The sequence below is a fragment of the Kluyveromyces lactis genome (assembly GCF_000002515.2).
Source record: "Kluyveromyces lactis strain NRRL Y-1140 chromosome F complete sequence".
Classification (NCBI taxonomy): Eukaryota; Fungi; Ascomycota; class Saccharomycetes; order Saccharomycetales; family Saccharomycetaceae; genus Kluyveromyces; species Kluyveromyces lactis.
In genome coordinates, this window is record NC_006042.1 from 1,172,029 (window position 1) to 1,192,660 (window position 20,632).

The 20,632-nt window shown below is 38.1% G+C and overlaps 11 protein-coding genes and 2 non-coding genes across 13 annotated transcripts, besides 1 other annotated feature; 6 read left to right on the forward strand and 7 right to left on the reverse strand.

Annotated features, from left to right (window-relative positions):
- Positions 1 to 203: 203 nt before the first annotated feature.
- EMP65 (Emp65p) lies at positions 204 to 1,778 on the reverse strand (the record flags this gene model as incomplete). The annotated part of the gene is made up of 1 exon (XM_455652.1): positions 204 to 1,778. One exon carries the CDS (start codon positions 1,776 to 1,778, stop codon positions 204 to 206), a length of 1,575 nt encoding a protein of 524 aa, XP_455652.1.
- Positions 1,779 to 2,035: 257 nt separating this feature from the next.
- Positions 2,036 to 2,671, forward strand: RTR1 (RNA polymerase II subunit B1 CTD phosphatase RTR1; the record flags this gene model as incomplete). Its single annotated transcript, XM_455653.1, has 1 exon — positions 2,036 to 2,671. The coding sequence occupies one exon, from the start codon at positions 2,036 to 2,038 to the stop codon at positions 2,669 to 2,671; it is 636 nt and encodes a 211-aa protein (XP_455653.1).
- A 112-nt stretch (positions 2,672 to 2,783) lies between these two features.
- On the reverse strand, positions 2,784 to 3,926 carry RRG1 (Rrg1p; the record flags this gene model as incomplete). The annotated part of the gene is made up of 1 exon (XM_455654.1): positions 2,784 to 3,926. One exon carries the CDS (start codon positions 3,924 to 3,926, stop codon positions 2,784 to 2,786), a length of 1,143 nt encoding a protein of 380 aa, XP_455654.1.
- A 208-nt stretch (positions 3,927 to 4,134) lies between these two features.
- KLLA0_F12716r lies at positions 4,135 to 4,208 on the forward strand. Its single transcript has one exon. It is a non-coding gene; the product is annotated as a tRNA-Val (tRNA).
- A 416-nt stretch (positions 4,209 to 4,624) lies between these two features.
- KLLA0_F12738r lies at positions 4,625 to 4,696 on the forward strand. Its single transcript has one exon. It is a non-coding gene; the product is annotated as a tRNA-Pro (tRNA).
- Positions 4,697 to 5,747: 1,051 nt separating this feature from the next.
- On the forward strand, positions 5,748 to 7,196 carry CIT2 (citrate (Si)-synthase CIT2; the record flags this gene model as incomplete). The annotated part of the gene is made up of 1 exon (XM_455655.1): positions 5,748 to 7,196. The coding sequence occupies one exon, from the start codon at positions 5,748 to 5,750 to the stop codon at positions 7,194 to 7,196; it is 1,449 nt and encodes a 482-aa protein (XP_455655.1).
- Positions 7,197 to 8,020: 824 nt separating this feature from the next.
- On the forward strand, positions 8,021 to 8,749 carry YCP4 (flavodoxin-like fold family protein; the record flags this gene model as incomplete). The annotated part of the gene is made up of 1 exon (XM_455656.1): positions 8,021 to 8,749. The coding sequence occupies one exon, from the start codon at positions 8,021 to 8,023 to the stop codon at positions 8,747 to 8,749; it is 729 nt and encodes a 242-aa protein (XP_455656.1).
- Positions 8,750 to 8,880: 131 nt separating this feature from the next.
- On the reverse strand, positions 8,881 to 10,623 carry KLLA0_F12804g (uncharacterized protein; the record flags this gene model as incomplete). Its single annotated transcript, XM_455657.1, has 1 exon — positions 8,881 to 10,623. The coding sequence occupies one exon, from the start codon at positions 10,621 to 10,623 to the stop codon at positions 8,881 to 8,883; it is 1,743 nt and encodes a 580-aa protein (XP_455657.1).
- Positions 10,624 to 11,101: 478 nt separating this feature from the next.
- Positions 11,102 to 11,659, reverse strand: MRPL32 (mitochondrial 54S ribosomal protein bL32m; the record flags this gene model as incomplete). The annotated part of the gene is made up of 1 exon (XM_455658.1): positions 11,102 to 11,659. One exon carries the CDS (start codon positions 11,657 to 11,659, stop codon positions 11,102 to 11,104), a length of 558 nt encoding a protein of 185 aa, XP_455658.1.
- A 543-nt stretch (positions 11,660 to 12,202) lies between these two features.
- On the forward strand, positions 12,203 to 13,216 carry CDC10 (septin CDC10; the record flags this gene model as incomplete). The annotated part of the gene is made up of 1 exon (XM_455659.1): positions 12,203 to 13,216. One exon carries the CDS (start codon positions 12,203 to 12,205, stop codon positions 13,214 to 13,216), a length of 1,014 nt encoding a protein of 337 aa, XP_455659.1.
- A 1,770-nt stretch (positions 13,217 to 14,986) lies between these two features.
- Positions 14,987 to 15,183: a sequence feature (Centromere Klla0F).
- Positions 15,184 to 15,497: 314 nt separating this feature from the next.
- On the reverse strand, positions 15,498 to 17,825 carry DNM1 (dynamin-related GTPase DNM1; the record flags this gene model as incomplete). Its single annotated transcript, XM_455660.1, has 1 exon — positions 15,498 to 17,825. One exon carries the CDS (start codon positions 17,823 to 17,825, stop codon positions 15,498 to 15,500), a length of 2,328 nt encoding a protein of 775 aa, XP_455660.1.
- A 366-nt stretch (positions 17,826 to 18,191) lies between these two features.
- RTT109 (H3 histone acetyltransferase RTT109) lies at positions 18,192 to 19,484 on the reverse strand (the record flags this gene model as incomplete). Its single annotated transcript, XM_455661.1, has 1 exon — positions 18,192 to 19,484. The coding sequence occupies one exon, from the start codon at positions 19,482 to 19,484 to the stop codon at positions 18,192 to 18,194; it is 1,293 nt and encodes a 430-aa protein (XP_455661.1).
- A 326-nt stretch (positions 19,485 to 19,810) lies between these two features.
- PRE3 (proteasome core particle subunit beta 1) lies at positions 19,811 to 20,562 on the reverse strand (the record flags this gene model as incomplete). Its single annotated transcript, XM_455662.1, has 2 exons — positions 19,811 to 20,393; positions 20,498 to 20,562. 2 exons carry the CDS (start codon positions 20,560 to 20,562, stop codon positions 19,811 to 19,813), a joined length of 648 nt encoding a protein of 215 aa, XP_455662.1.
- Between the last annotated feature and the right edge of the window lie 70 nt (positions 20,563 to 20,632).

Consider the following 20,632-nt stretch of genomic DNA (forward strand, 5'->3'; position numbering starts at 1 on the left):
CGTCATATTAAATGTTATATAATATCCATTATGTAGTGTAGAGATGATACACTATTTAAGGTTGGAAAGAGGAGACGGAGCCGAAGTTAACATCAGCATGCATCAAATTCTGATAATTCTTATTTAATCTTGCTATGCTCGGTCTATATATTGCTGTATAATCACTACATTTTGCTATGCCCTTTGCTTAAGGCACCTAAATATTACCAAATCCTCTTTGATACCATCTTGTATCTTTCAACGGACTCTAGCGATTTAGGATGCTTCAGATCTCTCTTGGTTCTTTGCTCGTTGAGGCTAGGTGGGATGCTTGCCTTCTTTTCAAAAGCAGCGAGTTTTGGCGATCCTGGTGGTGTAATTGTTGGTGAATAAGTTCTTGTCTGGCTAGAGTGTGTCATTTTGCGGGCATCCTCATCCATCATTCCTCTTCCAGCAGAGAGATGGCCATTGATATACAAAGGATCTGGGTGCAAGCTGGCTTGTTTGTTTTGGATATGTAACGTCCATCTCAACAGTATTGCTTGAAGTGTTAGCTTTGTGAGTAGAGCCCATAGGAATCCAAATATTATCAGAACAGTGGACCAGATGATATTATTCTTGATCGTTTGCCTGATGGCAGGCCATACCAGTACTAGGAAGGCTACTATTAGTGGCGGGAACGGCAAACCTAACCTCTTTTGGAATTGGATACTGTTGGATAGGTTGTCCTTGGAAAGAATTTGCAAATACCTTTCATAGATATGCGCTCTGATTCTGTTGAATTTGATAATATATGCGTGCTTGATCCAATCCACTATCAATTCACTTCCAATTACTGTGACAATCGGCCCTATAAATATACCAACTATCAAGGACTGTGTAGAATGAACATTCCATGAGTGTGGTAAAACATCGCGCAAGCTCTTTCTTGCTACGATAAAGTTTCTCACTGCAATGACCGTTAGAAATACGATCAACTGGAATCTTTCCACGACGTCAGCCATAGTCAATTGGAACAATCCTTCTTTATCAATTCTCTTGAAAACTGCAGATTTTAACTCTGAAAACTGCATTGACAACAGTAGCGTCCATAAGGAGTTAGAATACGAGTTTACCGCAACGTTCATGGCAAGAATCTGGTAGATGTATATCAACGCGTGGAAACTTAAACATAAACAACATGCAATATATAGCATTACCATCTCTGTCTTATGTTTGGCACTCTTCTTGAGCATGATAATTGAATATAGATCAAGGCCAACACTTGATAAGAGCTTTTCTGTCATCTCAAGAACCTGAAATATCATGTATAGTTTAATAGCATTTTGGCCCTTAATTTTATGATATATTCTTGAGGTGTCAAGGACATTCAATATCGAACAGGGTCCAAGAATCATCGCAGTAGTAAGAAGCTCTTGTCGTATTCTTTTAGGACCATCTCGTTTCACCACTAATACATGGAATACCCTAAGTGGTATAATGGTAAAGTAATACAAGAAGCAGTTCAAACAAGTCAATATCGCAAAGACAAAGAATTGCTCGACTTGGAATGGTACCCTCAGTATGTTCGCAATCTGCTCCAGATCATATTCAACAGACTTCTCACTCTGATCACATGGTTCCTCTTCGAATACCTTGGCTGTTTGGGGAAGAATCTCCTGGTATATAAAGTTCTTTATCGATGATGACACCGTATTCACGTCTTGTTCAACCGATACCCTTCTCCCAGCACCAGAACTGCTTTCCTTAGACCTCGCCTTTCGCCTTTTGAGGTGGGCTTCAGAATCCTGTGAACTCATTTGTTGAGGCACAACTGACCGGTTAGTGCTAAGGACCTTACTTCGTCATGGATATTTCTTTCTTCTGTTGTTGTTGTCTGCTCGAATTCGATCTACATTGAATTAAAATAAAGTCCTTGCTTAAATCACATCGAAGGGTTGATAGTGCCAAAGTAAAGAAGGTAAACTTAAGAAAAGCACATGAATAAGGGACCTCATACAGCTGCTTGACCAACTACGACCGTGAAATAATTTACCAAAATAATTAGACTATAGCAATGGCTACCATTGAAGAAATCAAAGAGGTTGTATTAAAACCCTATACAAACCATCGACAATTGACCATAAGGGAAGTGGAAACTATAAGTATCAATTTAATAGACTTATTGATTACAAAAGACGTGAAAGATGCAAGGACGATGAAATACATTTCAAGGTTCCTTACCAAACAGGATTATGCGGATCTAGTCCAAGAAAGGAACTTGGTGAAGCGTTGTGGATATCCACTCTGTAGCAAAAGCCAGGCGAGAGTACGTGATCCCTTCGCAGATGTACAGATGACCAATTTCTTAAGACAAAATAACCCATATGCATACCTTACAGAATACTGTACTAAGGCTCATTTTAGATGTTCACAGTTTTACCAGTTTCAGCTCTCAGACGAGGCTTTGTTTGCTAGGGTCGGTGTACATCTTGACGATTATGAGCCACCTAGTGAGATACAATTGCTCGAAGAAGTACTAGCTAGAGAGTCTGATGTTAAGCAGATGATTCGTGGTATGACTGATTTGAAACTCGCGGACGATGATAGTAGAGAGGAAATGGAAAGGGATATCAGTGACATGTTAGCTGATATTAAGATCGTAGAGATCAACGAGCCAAATATCATTGGAGATTTAGGACGAGATAGATGAAATGACAGAATGATGACAAGTACAAACATATTTGAGGTAGAGCATTTTGACTCTATAACTCAAAATATATGGACAATCCTGCATTATATAGTCATACATAAAATAGTTTTATTTACGATTTAACTTTCACTAATTGATCTGGTCTAAGGAACCTCCATTTAACAAGCAAAGCACCTAAATTTTTCTCTTCGGTAAATGGGTTTGTCGTTGGTAACTCTGCTTTCAAGCCCAAGAATCGTTCAAGCCTTTTTTTATAAAGTCTTTGGTTCAGTTGTTTATAATATTCATATTGTTTTCCGTCAATTAAGTGATCTCTACTTTCGGTGAATTTACGCTGTGTATTAGCATTTATCCGGTTGAGAATGTCCATATCTTCGAGGATTGGTTTTATCCAGTCGATGAACACTGCAGGGATGTCATTGGACTTACCACTCTTTATCTGTGTCACGACGTCATTGAATTTTCGTGAACATGGTTGTTTGTGAATCAATGTATATTCCCATTGTGCTTCTTGAAATGCATAGAAAAGTTTGGATTCACACTCCCTAAATCTATCGAGATTATCTTGAGCTCTAAGCCGTGCCTTAATTATGATTCCTGTCAATTTCTTAGACTGGCGTGCCTTCCTATTGAATGGAGATCGTATGAACCAAATTCGGGATTGGCCAGCGTTGGTGTAGTTAATAGAAACTTTAGGGGGGCCCTTGGCAATGCGGTACTCAATCCTGTACAAAATTTTACAGTATCTCTCGTGGATTGCAAGAGGTCTGAGTAGCTCGTCGATATGTTTACGAGGTATCGTTTTAGTCGGACCATATATTTTATAATATCTAAGAAGGTAGCGGTATAAATCACCATCACCAGGAATAGGTGCTAATCGCTTCTTTTTTTCCCTTCGACTCTCATCCCCCATATTTTCAGTTACCACCACACCAGAAATTGGTTTGTTCGCTTGCTGCAACGGTTCTGGAGCAGGCTCGATCTGCTCTGTGTATTTGTTCTTTAGAGCAACTAGCTTGATTATATCATCGCCGACAATATACTTATTCAGATGAGAGAGATCCTCCAATAATCCACGTACGTACCAGCCAGCTTTATGATTTCTGTTACGTCGTACTGCTTGTCTCAATGTGTTCCAAAGCTCAATCTGGAGATTATCAGTGGGTACGTTGGCCCTAATGTTTCGTAATGAATATCTGTACCATTCCAATACGTGTTTCCTATGACTTCCTATCTCTCCAAATGGTCGTACCATTGATATAATTCTGCTTTGTAGAGCTTCATCAATTTGATAAGATTGAGTAGGATGTACCTTGAATTCTTCCTGTTTTCAACTACTCATCTATTCATGTCATCGCATCTCATCTCATCTTGACAATAGTCATAAACTTTGAAAACATACAGATCAGCGTGCTATACATGCTTCGTATGGTGCCGTGTGAGACGTCATTTTACAGCAAAGTGGTTTCGTGGTCTAGTCGGTTATGGCATCTGCTTAACACGCAGAACGTCCCCAGTTCGATCCTGGGCGAAATCATTTTCTTTTTAATTTTTTTTTTTTGCCTCCTGTGTACTTTAAGCAACAAATCAGCAACAAATTCTACTACCAAGCTACACACAATATTGTTTGATTTGTAAACATTGTGGTTGCCAAGTTTCGGTTGAATGACTAGTAGAGCATTATCTCTATCCTCGAACTCCTTTTCTCATTTTATCACTTCTAAAGTCTCTTTATGTTCCATAATGATGCAAAACCATAACAATCTCCGCTATATTCAAAGTAACAGTGAGGAAGAAAACGACAATTATCTAAATCAGTTGTGGTACGTGATTATTCATGACACTCACTATAAATCATCCGAGCTACGCGATTACTGTTTCTAGTATTTCTCCAGCCCTGTTGCGTGCTGATCACTTCAGAGAACAGTCAAACTCCCAAAATTTGACCTAAATGGCTTCGTGGTCTAGAGGTATGATTTCCGCTTAGGGTGCGGGAGGTCCCGGGTTCGATTCCCGGCGGAGCCCCTGTGTGTTAAACACTTTTTATTTTTTTTTAATTTAATCAATTAATTGGTTTTTGGGCTTCGCGAAGCCCAAAATCAAAAACATTCGGAACCTCCCGCGTGCGCACGCGCACGCGCTTGCTGTTGACCAATCGCACTTTAAAGTGCGATTGTCAACACACGCATTTCGTGCGAAAAGACCAACCAACATACCACGCGATCCATGCTTCACAACTTTTACCAATGTCCCACTGACGAAAGGAAAAAAAGGGGAAACCCAGCGAACCCATGTCCCTATGTCTCGCTTCATGTCCCTTCCCCGATTAATTCTTATCAAGGAGCCGACAAGGATGGCTGAAATGTCTAAATTTTGAAATATGAATACTAATTTAAAAAAAAAAGAAGCTAAAGCTTGTAAGCAAAGCGAGAATCTTTCACTGGATTACAGAGATATGATGGGGAAACATACTCCGTGCGGGCTGCAAAGAGTGAATAGGGTAAAAAAAAAGAACTCAATTCAACGGAGTTGAGTTCGAACTTTAAAAATTTGACCATTAGCCCCTGTGATCCAATAGCATGTAGCGTGTAAACTCCGTAGGATAATGGTCTAATGGTTTTCGACCCGGTCATTCCAGTGTGGATCTTTTACAAAACAGCAGTTGTTTCCAGGGATGTTGAGTTACGTTGTATCTTTCGATAATATCCCTATAATTCTCGGTATGTATTTCATTTTTTTTTTGATCATTCATTTTTTTCCTTCATTGTTTACGTTATTTTGACTGAGGAAAACAACTGGCTCAAAAATGAGTGACAAGATCATTCAAATTCGTTAGTAGTGGTGATAGGTTTCAGTTTATTGTTTTGTAAAAAAGAGACTTGTTTCAATTGAATATAAAAGGGGGCCTGTAATTTCTTTAAAAAAAGTTCTGCTATGACGGTAGTTTGGGGGGAGCATTGGTTTTGATATCAATTTCTGTTGGTTTTAGGCTCAATTAAGTAACTTTTTTTTGAGTGGGAAGAACCTGTATTTAGATATCACACATAGATCCCACGCAACTCTAAAAAAAAAAAAAATGTCTACTACTATGTTATCTACTAGAAACGCGCTAGCGCGCGGTTTGCTACGCACCAGCGGCGGTGCCGCTGGTGCTTCAAGAAACAACTTGTTGTTGTCTCTTGTTGCATCTCGTTATTACAGTAACGGTGAAAAAACGTTGAAGCAAAGGTTTGCTGAAATTTTCCCAGAAAAGGCCGAAGAAATTAAGCGCCTAAAGAAGGAACACGGTAAAACCGTAATTGGTGAAGTGTTGTTGGAACAAGCTTACGGTGGTATGCGTGGTATCAAGGGTCTTGTTTGGGAAGGTTCCGTTTTGGACCCAGAAGAAGGTATTAGATTCAGAGGTCGTACCATTCCAGATATCCAAAAGGAATTGCCAAAGGCAGCCGATGGTGAAGAACCATTGCCAGAAGCTATCTTTTGGTTGCTTTTGACCGGTGAAGTTCCAACTGAAACTCAAGTTAAGGCTTTGTCAGCAGATTTGGCTTCTAGATCTGAGTTGCCAGCTCATGTTGAGTCTCTATTGGATAACTTACCAAAGGATTTGCATCCAATGGCTCAATTCTCGATGGCAGTTACTGCATTGGAATCAGAATCCAAATTTGCCAAGGCTTACGCTCAAGGTGTTTCTAAGAAGGATTACTGGAACTATACTTTTGAAGATTCTTTGGATCTATTGGGTAAGTTGCCAGTTATCGCCTCCAAGATTTACCGTAACGTTTTCAAAGACGGTAAGATCACTTCCATTGATCAAAACGCCGATTACGGTAAGAACTTGGCCCATCTATTGGGTTACCAAAACAAAGAGTTTGTCGACTTGATGAGATTGTACTTGACCATCCATTCTGACCATGAAGGTGGTAACGTTTCAGCTCACACTACCCATTTGGTTGGTTCTGCATTGTCCTCTCCATATTTATCCTTGTCCGCTGGTTTGAACGGGTTGGCTGGTCCATTGCACGGACGTGCAAACCAAGAAGTCTTGGAATGGTTGTTCAAGTTGAGAGAGGAAGTTAAGGGAGATTACTCTCCAGCTACCATCGAGAAATACTTGTGGGATACTTTAAACTCTGGTCGTGTTGTTCCAGGTTATGGTCACGCCGTCTTGAGAAAGACTGATCCACGTTACACTGCTCAACGTGAATTCGCTTTGAAACATTTCCCAGATTACGAATTGTTCAAATTGGTTTCTACCATCTACGAAGTCGCTCCAAAAGTCTTGACCAAGCACGGTAAGACCAAGAACCCATGGCCAAATGTGGACTCCCACTCTGGTGTCCTATTGCAATACTACGGTTTGACTGAAGCTTCATTCTACACAGTTCTATTCGGTGTTGCTAGAGCTTTCGGTGTCTTGCCTCAATTGATCATCGACAGAGCCGTTGGTCAACCAATCGAAAGACCAAAGTCCTTCTCCACCGAAAAGTACATCGAACTAGTTCAATCCATCAACGCTAAGAAATAGATTGTCCGCCCGACTTAATGAGATTATGATTTCATCTTCAACAGAATAAACAGAAACAAAAAAACCCACATATAAAAAACATTCACAACTTACACACTCACAATCAACCTCACCCTCACAATCACAATCACAATCATACACACACACACACACACACACACACACACACACTCACACACACACACACTCACCTTTATATTTCTGATCATTTTTCTATTTTTACATACCAAATTTTAACTTAAACTTATATTAAATGCGTATCTCACTCAATTCCTGTCTCTCTCTACTTAGTAAGCGTTACTAGTAAATCAGTAAGTATTATACAGTTTATAGGGACTCATGATATGACAAATTGTGACCCAAGCAAGAAAAGGATCCCCCGCCATATGTGATTACATACACCATTGGTGGTCTTGAACTTAGCCTTACAAATTGTTTGATAATGATACTCTACAAAGATGACAAAAAGAAGACTAATAAAATGAATAAGTTTGTTTTTTTTCCTTTTGGGTAAAGAACTGAGGAAATGCACAGAAACAGCCGAACCTTTTTCTTTGTTGTCTTTTTTTTTTTTTAACGGCCATTCGAGCCATTGAAATTTTATGTTTAGAATTAAAGGATGTTTTTTAAGCAAAAGGATAAATAAAGGAACATTGACCCTTCGATAGCACTAGCTTTCTTGAGATTTGTTTAACAGTAGCCTTTTCTTCTCTGTACCGTGATATTTCATTGTACTTATTAGTTTAGTATACTAAGTCAAGGTTTTTTTTATTTAGCAAGGCATTACAGTTAATAAAAACTGGAGAATAAGGTAATAGGGGAAAATGGTTAAAGTTGCTATTATTACATATTCGTTATATGGTCATATTGATTCTTTGGCTGTTAAAGTTAAGGAAGGTGTGGAAAAGGCTGGTGGCCAAGCCGATATCTTTAGAGTGGAAGAGACTTTATCTGAGGAATTGTTAACTACACTTGCCGCACCAGAAAAGCCAGATTATCCAGTGGCCACGTTGCAAACTTTAGAAGAATATGACGCATTCTTGTTCGGTATTCCAACTAGATACGGAAACGTTCCTCAACAATGGTCCACTTTCTGGGATACTACAGGTGGGTTGTGGCAAAAGGGCTCTTTGAATGGTAAACCAGCCGGTATCTTTGTTTCTACTGCTTCGCCAGGTGGTGGACAAGAGACAACGATCAGAAATTCATTGTCTTATTTGGTCCACCACGGTATGATTTTCGTTCCATTGGGTTACAAGAATGCCTTTGCCGAGTTGTCCAATACTGACGAAGTTCATGGTGGTTCTGCTTGGGGTGCAGGTGTCATTGCCGCAGGCGATGGTTCTAGAACTGCTTCTGACTTGGAATTAAAGGTTGCTGAAATTCAGGGTCAAACTTTCTATGAAGTCGCTAAGAAGGTCGCCAGAAAGTCTTCTTCTGGTACCGCTACTGCTGACGCAAAGAAGAAAACTGCTGCAACCGCTGAAAGAAAGTCTGAGAAGCCTGCCGCAGCTGAAAAGAAGAAGAGCGACTCTTGTTGTACTATTATGTAAAAACACTTAATATCCCTTGCCATAAAATAAAAGAACACAAACTAATCAATAGGTAATAATATAATATAACGACTATTTTTTTGGTCTTTTATAATCTATATATGCCGAAAGGTATGTATCTCTTTTGTCAATCATTCATCGAAGGAAAATCCGAATGAAAATCCCTCCGAAGATTCTTTTGTTAGCTGATTCCATGCCTCTGATTCACGAACATTAGCATTAGATTGTTCCTTTGACAGCTGTTCTAATTCAATTGATTTCATTTTCACTAAAAACTCGTCTAGTTTGTCACCGTATTTGGATTTCGATATTAATTCAACGAAAAATTCGTAAATCGGTGGATGTATGTCTTTAGTGTCAAGTACACCGCAGTCTTCGTTGTCAATCTTGTATTTATCGCTGTTCTGTATGAAGCTGTGCAAAGCATCAAGCCTCTCGTTTTGTGATTGATCGTCTCTCTCCTGTGTATCCAAGAAAACTCTCACAGACTCTACGAAATCTTTCAAGTGGAACCCCGAGATTTGCGCAGGCTTGTTCTTGAAGAAATTCATCACTTTTGGAACGATTGGTTCAGGTACAAAATTCTCTGTTAATGCAACTGAATCTGTTAAATTTATCACCGAATGCCACCATCCTGAGGGCACGTATATACATTCTCCAGGGAAAGTGACACAGATCTGACACCGTCCCTCTTGTGCCAACTTCACTGCATCGTTATAATATCCCGAGATAATCCACTCTGCTATACCGACAGGCGATGTAACTTCTTCTTCTTCTTTATCTGTCATCACACCGGGTGGGTTTTCTCCAGGTGGTAACATTACCCATAGTTTCATGCCGCTCAAGCCTGTATTCCATGCAGAAGTGTGATTCGGATCCTTATGGAAAGTGGATCCGCTTCTTGCTGGACCGGCAATTAGCCATCTGTGATCAGGTCGACATTTGATTCCTTTTTCTTGGAACAATTTGAAGAAATCGTTATGGTAGATGGAAGGTGGAGCATACTCTTTACTCATCAGCTTTAAGGCAGTGCTATTACAATCGAAAAGGTACAAAGGCGACTCATCTCTATTTTCTCTGAAATAGTAGGAATATAATGAGAGGTCCCATTTCACTGCTTCTTGGCGGAATATTTCATGGGGATATCTCTCGACTAAATCGTCCAACGTCCATCTTGGCCATCTTGGTTTCCCCTCCGAGGTAATACCATCTTTGTTTTGAAGAATGAAAGGCTTATTGATAAACTCTTCATGGAAAGTTGCCACATCAAATTCTGTCTCTTGCATTCTAGGTACTCCAAACTCTGTGTTCAGACATGTACCTAACTCATACGAACTCGTTTCGAATTCAATCACTTTTTTGAAAAGCTCTGTATAATCGATCTGAGAACATTGATATGGTCTATATAAGGTGTCAGAGAACAGAATATTATGACACTGTATCAATGCTTCTTGGTCTACTTTCAAGATGGTCTTTCTCCACGAGCCCCTCCACCTTGAACATCCAAACGGCGAAATACGCTCTTGCTCTGGACTTTCCGATTCCAACTTCAAGTACTCCTTGGTATAAATCTTTCTCCATAGTTCCTCATCGTAGGTGTACGCGTAAAGGATCCTAGAACTACATCCGAGGTTCTGCAAGTCATTTGGATCATCGATATATGCGAGTATTTCGATTATAAGATCTTCTGGTAGCACTGACAGAGAGCCTAACAGCTTTTTCCTAAGCTTTCTAGTTTCCTGAGGATCTGCACCCTCTAATAAAGAATTCCCGCTAGGTTTTACCCCTAACGGATGCGTTGGGATGCTGGTAAATACAGGAATCCTGTAATTTGGCACCTTTTTCACTTTCTTGAACTGTCGTGTCGTTGTCATACTGTATGGAAAATTGTCAGCCTTATTGTCAATTTAAAGTGAAACAAAACAAAACAACCAATATCAGACCAAACTGTTAAACTGATGCCAGTTTTCAGGTCCTGCTTAATCCTGTATCGTGTATTCGCACCTCATCTCATCTCATCGCTACTTCAAATCTTTTCACTCATGATTTTTTTCTTTTCAATCTGATCTTTTCTCGACTGATTTTCACGCCTTTAGGCCTGGCATCAAGCCTGCTCTAGGAAAATTTTTGTATGTGATTTGATTCTATGTAGAGTTGATTGTGATGAGATAATGAATCTAACTATTACTACAGGAGGTGAATGCTGACACTGAAATAACCTGCTAAAATCTGGGACGTGTATTCGACATATATATACAAGGTGATGGGGGGATTGAACTTGATAAAAGGTTGTTTTTTTTTAGTCATTTCCGCCGATGTGTTATTTTGTACTGGATTCAATGAGAAGAGGGTTTAATGTGATCCTTCTTTCTTCTCAGATCTCTCCACTGGCAGAGTTTTCATACGTCTCTCCAAATAAGCATCCTTGTCCTTCAGTTTCTTTGTGTATTCAGTTTCTTTTCTACCAGGATACAAGATACGCTTGTCCAATTCAGACAACTCTTGTTCTTGAATAGGCTCCACTTGTTCAACGTTAGTGTGAGCCTTCCAGATGTGACGGATTTCACCCACACAATGCATACATAGCGTATGTGCCTTCTTGTAATGCCCACATGAAGGGCATTTGTTCAAATGGTTGATCATTTTCAGCTGTTTGTCTCCAGGCGCATATAACTTTTGTCTCTTCTTCTGATGCGACACTTTCTTCTTGGGCACAGCTAGAAGGATCCCGTTATTCGTAAAGTAATCCGCTTGAGGTGAAGACTTTTCACGTTGGTTTCTTTCAAGCAATTCCAGCAGTTTCTGTGGCAATGCAGTACCAGCTGCTGGAGTGCTCCAACGAGGCAATATTGATGTCGCTGTTTCCAGCAACACTCTGCTAAAAGATTCCGTTACAGCTCCAAAAGACATCCTCTAATTATTTTCGCTGCTGGTATGATACTATGATGAAGAGGAGAAAGGATAAGTTCAATCGATAGGGACAGATACTAGTTTCTCTAGGTCGCTCGTCTAACTCTGTTTGAACTTCGTCAATTCAAATTGGTATTGACGAATTGGATTATAAGAAAGAATTTTCAACATTACCCTGATTTGGTGATGATCTGTGTCCCTTTTTCGATTTCGATGAAAAAGACGAAAAATCACAAAAACTAAAAATGGAACTCGAAACGAAATAAGTGTGTCAACAAAATATAAGTAAGGAATCAGATCTTGTATTCTTTAGAATAAGTAAGATTGTGATTACTTTTTTTTGACGTTTCTGTGGTTAATTGCTACTCATTGTTTGAATTTTTGTTATTGCGGTTAATTGTTTTTATAACTTAGAGGTTTTTCATTATTTTAACTTCCAAACACTAAAACACGTAAAGCTTTGATCATTTGGATTTGACTTATATACATCTCTACTACGCGAAAGGAATTATTAAAGGTAAAATACACGCATAAACAAAAACAATGGCATCTAGTACTGCTGCAGCTGGTATGACTTCTTCTTCTGATGGGTTGGCTTTGGTAAATCCATCTTCTTATGTTGGGTTTGATTCGATTACTTCACAGATTGAACATCGTTTGTTGAAGAGAGGATTTCAATTCAACGTTATGGTCGTTGGACATTCTGGTCTGGGTAAGAGTACTTTGATCAACACTTTGTTTGCATCTCACTTGGTTGATTCTTCTACTGGTAAGGACATCACTCAGGAACCAATTAGTAAGACCACCGAGATCAAGGTTTCAACACATTCTTTATTGGAAGACCGTGTACGTTTGAACGTGAACGTGATTGACACTCCAGGTTTTGGTGACCAGATAAATAACGACAAAGTTTGGGAACCTATTGTCAAGTACATCAAGGAGCAACACTCTCAATATTTACGTAAAGAGTTGACTGCTCAACGTGAAAGACACATTGTAGACACTCGAGTACATGCAGTGTTATATTTCATCCAACCTAACGGTAAGGGTCTAACAGAACTTGACGTTGCTGCTTTGAAGAGATTGACAGAAATCGCTAATGTTATCCCGGTGATCGCTAAAGCTGATACTTTGACGTTGAATGAGAGAGCTAACTTCAGAAACATCTTACAAGAAGAATTTAAAAAGTACAATTTCAGAATCTATCCATATGATTTAGACGATCTGACCGATGAAGAAGTGGAACTGAATAAAAGTATAAGATCTATTATTCCATTTGCCGTTGTAGGATCTGAAAAGGAGATTACAGTGAACGGTGAACTAGTAAGAGGAAGAAAAACTCGTTGGGGTGCCATCAATGTCGAAGACATCAACCAATGTGAGTTCGTATATTTAAGAGAATTTTTGATCAGGACACACTTGCAAGATTTGATTGAGACTACAGCTTTGATCCACTACGAAAGTTTCAGATCCAAGCAATTGATTGCTTTGAAGGAGAACGCCAACGCTAGAACTTCTGCACACATGTCTCAGACATCAACAACAATGCTGCGTTAATAGGTGGAAAAAAGAGCCGGGAAGACTTCTAGAAGAAACGGCGTCTTTATTTCAAAAAAATGTAGCGTTTTACCGGTACGCAAGAGCTGTGCCAATTATTTTTTTTGTGTTCTTCACTGGTTTGAATCCTGCCCTAGTAAAATGTCGCTTCATTTCCATATATCTTATTGATAATTGGTAATGTCTCTCTATTTCTACTTGTCAAACGTCTCTTAATCTCTTTTTTATATATCACATTCTCTTTTTAGGATTTATAAACCCCATTAGTTAACTATAATACTACATCACGTATAACCAACTGGTAATTAAAGTCTAAGAAATTGGACGGTGCTGTTGTCCTCCCATTTTTGTACTGAGCAGATGTATGCGAATAAATTAGTGTAGACAAGCTCCAGAGTAATCTACAATGTATCATCACTGCATATTAGTGTCTACATGAAGACATTCAGTGTTTAAATTTTATTCCAGATACTAAAATGTTCTATTTTGTCATATCCTCTGGAATCTTTTTTTTATTGTGCTCTTCTACGACTTCTGAGTAGAATGGAGTCTACAGACATTTGGCAGGAGTTTATGGAAGTCCTTAATGTCTTTATTCTGCTTAGAGCGTTTCATATAAAATTCACTATCAATGTATTTTCTGCGCATGGAAAAACGAATAATAAAGCATCGGACACCGTCCAAAACTCGATATACGCTTTCAATATTTGTATGATTGGTTTGGGCATGCAAAGATATGGGCCTTTCACAAAGTGATATTTTGGTCATCTACTAGTTTTGACAACTTGGGAAAATGTTAAAACTAGGATGCTGATTCAGCCTTTCCAGTGCACATCGATGTTCTCTGAAAATAATAAATAGAGTTAGCAACTATCCTTGGGGAAAGAACTCCAGTAAAATATTCTGCAGGATGCATTCATGACTCTTGTAATCCATACTAGGTTTAACGAAATATTTGCTGTTGATCACATTCTAGTAGTGAGTGAATTACAAATTTCTTGTGCGCTGCAATATTCATATAACGAGTAAAATGTCTTGAAGGCAAAGCAAGTTATTACACTGCACTAAAGCATAGATCAAACAGTCCACAGATCCGATAACGAATTCCTTTAACGCTCTATCATTTCTAGCCGTCAATTTTCGATAAGTATCAACGCCCTAGGAAAAAAACCAACGCTGCCAATGGGACATTCCATGGTGGATTTTTGGCTTATGGTTGTTGCGGAACTGTTTACGGCTACACTCCAACACATTCGCACACTCTCAGTATGTGTTCGTTACTTGATATCTTCGCAACATTCTTACAGTTTACAGTTTACAGTTACTGTCCGCAATCACTTAACTTATACTTCTATGCCGATCAAGGTAGCACCATTTTCAATGATACATCGAAGAAAACCTCACGCTAGCAGATGATTCGGAAATTAGTTGATCATGAATATCCAGTTCTATGTTAGTTAGGGTTTTTCGCACTGACCTAGCTACATATGTCGATAATACTTCTCATGAACGACAAATTAATGGAACATAATACTACAAATGGTCCTAAATCAATAATAAATAAAGAATAATTTTAATAAAATAATTATAAAATAAAAAAAATATAAAAGTGTGAATGAAACAGATAAGGAATAATTAAACAACACCAAAGTCACAGATATTAGTAGTCGTCAGGTACTCAATCCAATGTGTTCCTCTTGTACCTTTCTACTGCTTTAGAATTGTTCTTTAGCTAACAATAAAGTGTACTTTATGCCTTATTATTTATTATGCACGTGACAATAAATAATACATTTTTATAAACTTATAATTTTTATATTTAATTTTTAAAATAACTTTATAATTATCATATTTTAATTATATATATTAATTTTTGTTAACTCTAGGTTATTTATAAAATAGAATATTTTTGATTACTACTCTAAAATTTAAATATTAAAGATGTTTTATTGTTCCGAAAATAAAAATATTAATGAAATATTTTGGAAATTTAATAATATTTTTCTGCTTGATTATATTGATGTTTTTGATAAAGGCGTTTCTATGAATCTGGCGTTTATAAGGTACATATTGTTTTCTATGATAGAAAGAGCATCCCTTCCACATCTGAGGTTAAATTCTGACCATTTGGATAATCCAACATCAGTAAATTAGCTTCACGGATAAACGTTAATGCTTTGCATATTCAATACTGTTTTTTTTTTTCTGTATACAAAATATTATCTTCATTTCTATTTACATTTTGAACTTAATAAAATAAAACTTAGGATCCTATCTAGGACTATAGAATGTCTCCGATAATACCTGATGCTTTTTGATAAGTTTCCAAAAGGTTGACGCATTTTTCGCGGTCCTGTGCTAAAGTCTGATCTTCCATCAAGAGTTCATCGAAGAGTGACTCTTTGTAAAGCTTTGTGACTAGTCTATTTTGGACAGATTCTTTTGAATAGTTTACTAGCAAGCACATTACAGCCTTTGGGACCTGATCTTCGATCATCTCTCTAACAATGGAAAAGTATGAGACGATCAATCTTCTAATTAATTCACATTCCAACTCTTCACGTTCGGTAAATTCGGTAGCAGCTTCAGATTTGGTATGGGCATCTGCGCTCTTGTCTTTAAAATCTTGAATTTGCAAATTTTCGATGTCATAAGAATTATCAGAGCCGTTATAATCAATTCTCGAAGAAAGCTTTGTATTGGAACTCTTTTGTTCTTTGCCGAAGAAATAATTCAAGAAGGAATCCTTTGATTGCTTCATATCATTTTCTTCTTCAGAGTCGTGCTCGCTGGTTGCTGTGGAATCAGAATCAAGCTTCAAATCTTGTTCTGTCTCATCTACTGAATCGGATTTCTTCATTTCACGTTCAGCTTGTTGTTGCTCTAACAGTAGCTGCTTCTCATATTCCCTCTGTTTCTGAAGTCTTTCCGTTTGCTTTTTGTTCTTTCTAGCTTCAACAATCTCGGCCATGGCCTCTGTAGCACTTGGGAAATTTGGATGATTTGTGTTAATGTACGCTTTATGAATATCAATCAAACTTTCGACGTAAGAACGAGTTGGTCCCAATCTTTCCCTCAACAGTTCACTGACAACCTCGACTAGCTTACTTTGTAGTTTTGGATATCTTGCTAGCTCAGGAGAGCCACAGTTGTGACATATCTTCATCAATTCTTCATACACCAATTCTACGCAACGTTGAGATGGATCTAGAAGTAATCTGATTTGTGGTTTAACCAATAGATCGAATGCTAATTCTGGAACAAACAATGAAGGTCTTGGCCCAGTTGAGTTTCTTATAGCTGTTCTGATGTCCGTCATTGATAAGTTAGAAGTAGGGTTGATGAAGTTTAGAGATTTCCCGAATAGAGTGTTATAGATGTAATAGATTCTGGCACCACCACAAAGTTCTTTAGTGCTTATTTCCGAGGAAGTACCATCGATGGAAGAAATGAATTTAGTAGCAAATTTATTCATCAATTGCAAAACAAGGCCAGCTCTATTTTCTTTCGTGATAACTTTATCGTCACCATATGTAGCCAATTCTTGTTCGGTTTGTCCGATGAGGGTATTTAATCTGGCTTTGATATCTGGCAATTTATCTCTAATGTGATTCATCAAGACTTGGTTCAATAATTTAGCCAAGTATCTGGTTCCGCATCTAGTTGAAATAGTTCTGTAAACAGGATGTTTTGCAAAGAATTGTTCTTCTGAGTTCAAAGCTTCTTCAACACTTTTGTTTTGTTGGATGTCTTGCTGGGATCTGTTCACCACACCGACAAATCCTAGCTTCAAAGGATACAACTTCCCTGACAAAATATCCAAAGCATTAGTGCCTTGGTCCATAAGATCCAATTTAGTAATAACACCAATAGTTCTTTTCCCATGGGGATCTATCTCTCTGGCCAATTTCAAAGATTCTGAATTAACGAGATCGACATTAGCAGGGGAGATGGCCAAGATGATACAGTTTGGCTTGGCAACATATTCCAAGATCAAATTCTCGATTTGTCTTTCAATATCCGGTGGCTGTTCCCCAATCGGAACCTTAGTGATACCTGGTAGATCCACTAAAGTCAAGTTCAAAACATGCGGAGAATATATTTTCAAGTTGATTGGAATTCTGCTTATTCCCTTCTCTTTCCCTGCAATCCTAGCAGTTTCGTTTTCAATTTCCCTTCTAATTTCAGAAAAGTCGTAGAATCTACGACCTGGAATATGTAAAAACTCACCCCATTCATTCTTTATTTCAGGCTTATAGTTTGAATTCTTTCTCAAATGATCTTCCAAGGTCATTTCCTTCTCCGTGCGGGCATCTGGCTCGTCATTAACCTGTTCAAGTGACGTAGATGAAGAATTGTCATAATTATAAACCAATGGAGAATTCGGATCAATATTATTCAACTGAAGAACTAGAGGACGTCTGGTAACAATACCAGTACCACGAGGTAAGAAATCTCTCCCGACCAACGTTTCCAAGATCGAAGACTTACCAGAAGATTGCGATCCAATAACAGCTAAAACCGGTAGATCCAAACTGTCAATGCCTGCATCGTACATAACATCCTGTAGCTTATTCACCGTAGGAATCAAATCTTCTAGACTTGACATCTTCAGAGTTACTTGTGTACTATACTCCGACCTAATTAACCGTTCTAATAGACTAGTTTAAGGTTAACAGGATCGCATCTAATATCTAACCAATCAAAGATACACTCAAACGCAATATTTAACCATTTCATTGGATCAAATTTCAAATAATTATTCTCAATGCAATAGGTATTTTTTATTATTTATTTATTTATTTTTATTTTTATTTTTATTTTTATTTTTATTTTTATTTGATTTAATTTGTTACATTTTTATTCTCTGTTTGATTTCTGCTGAAAATTGACTTCCAATATAGAGATCCGCTGTGATGTACGCGCAAATTGTCCTGAATCCATTATGTAGTATATATATATCAGCACCGTCACACTACGATTTAGGTTTCCTATGGACACTTAGAGTGTTTATTACGTTAATAGTGTTTATTTCAGGCCGTTTTGTAGTAGCGATCTTGTGGTGGTTTCCAATAACTTTTATCATCTTCGTGGAGTAATGCATGTCAAAAATATCTCGAATGTTCATGTATGCTTCTTCAGCACCTTCTTCAGTGTCATATTCTTCTCCAGTTATGTAGTTCTTCAGATTTTTAAAGTTCTTCTTCGAGGTTGGTATAATTATATCAGTCCGTTCTGGTTCATTGCAACGGCCGATGTATTTTCCTGACACTCCAATGACAGACACAGTTGATCCCAGTCTGAACTCTTGCCTTGCTTGCAATTCTGTCCAGAATGTTAACACATTGACTTTAGAAATTCGTCCATCACTGATCAGATGGTCAAGGAATCTGCCCTTGGGGTCATCAGGGAATAATGGTATCCTGTATAATGCAATGTCTTGCGGACTTTCAGAGAAAATGTCTCCTACGGTCCAATTTTGATATGCTGTGTTTCTCAAATAGTTGGAAATTACTCTTTTCTCTTCTCCCGGTATTTGTAAGGTTGCCTTTGTTTTATTATCGAAATCTTCGACAACTATTTGGTCTACAATCTTTAACCACCATTTGAGCAATTTGTCACCACTTAGGACGTGTTTCCTTGGGTTTTTAGATGAGTTTGAAAACAAATACTGCGGCTCTGCCCTGGTAAAAAGACTTACCTTTGTGACAATTTCCGTCGGAACCGGGAATGAAACGTATAAATCTTGGTCTGGGATTTTAACCCTTGAAGTTATCCCCTTCGAATCCAACGGTCTGTTGGATAATATTTCTAACGCTCTCTGTACTGATGTACTTCTCTTTATAATCTTTGCACCGCTCAGTGCTTTCCTTATCAGCGGTTTTACCGCCCGCAAATAATGTCCTGGACTAATTGCCAGAATATATGCAATTATTGACTTAGTTATCTGACCAATGTCAAGTCTTAGATCGCAATATCCGTTTGTATCTGCTTTGGAGACGAACAAGAGCCTTTCTACGGGACCATTATTGGCAGAATTCAAACTGAAATAAACAACAATTTCAAGAGCAAAAACAACCTTCTCTTCAAAGCATAATGCGACGAAATGTTGTGTCTTGATGGTCTTCACCGTTTTTCCATTAACGTCTTCAGCTTCGCGTTTTGGAAAAGTTATTGGCGAGGTTTCTCGTGGAATTGACTGGAGATTAATGATTTCGAACTCATGACCGAACGGAAGTGCATCTTTAATGTAACATTCTAAGGACATACTACTATATCATAATATCTGCTGGGCTTTTCTATCAATTAACAATTCAAGTTCATTTCTATATTTTTGCATAGCTAAGAGTGTATTAATGATCCGTTGTACTTTTTTATAATGCCTTTCTGATAATCTTAACTACTGAGAAAGTTTACCAATAATGGAAAGCCGAAGGCAGAATACCTCTCAGGACCGAACGCCCCTTAAGATTGGTCTTGATGATAAGGAAACCGAGGTTTCTCAGATTTATTCTTCTTATATACCAATTTTATTCTTTAAACTAATATACTTTTGCTTACAGAAGACGGGTTAAGACCGCTTTATCGTCTAATCTACAGGTTTTCATACTCATCGGGATACACAATTAAACGTTCCACACCTTCAGCAGTAAGGACAACCATTCTAATGACACCACCAGATGAACCATCCCATTTGATGGCTTGTGATAGAGAATGTTTTACAAATTCGATTGTTTCTTCTTTAGTCATATCTTCCTTATAGTTCTTGTCACAGTAACCATATATGAAAGCAGAACCAGAACCAGCAATTGAGTACGACTGCTTGTGCACAGAACCACCAAGAGGTATACTATACACCTCTCCTTTGTTTTTTTCATCGTAGCCCGCCACTATAATACCTGCTGTGAGATGATCCTTGTTCTCGTAACATAATGTCTTGAAGATCGATGCAGCAACCTTGGTTGTAGGTTCTCCATATTGTGAGGTGTACAATTCTAGATGGTACTGTACAATATCGGCAACAGCCTGAGTGTCTGCTGCTGAACCTGACCTACAACACCAGATTTTATCATGAACCTTTGTTAGTTTATCTGTGACACGGTTGGCAATATACGCACCAGTAGTTGTTCTGGAATCTGCCCCTAAGATCACACCATCTTTGAAAGTCACGGCCATACTGTTAACATTAATTAAGTTTAGTTAGTATTCACTGATATCATTAAAACCGATTGATTCGATTGTGGGAAAGAGGAATCTTAACGTTCCCTTATTGATACATACATTGAAGTACCTAGACTCACTTCGCCCTTTTTCAAGCGGTTCATATCAACTTGAATTCCATCCATTTTCGATTATATTTGGGAATGATTTGATACAGTTGCTCACTGATGATACTCAATCCTGTGAATATCGTCT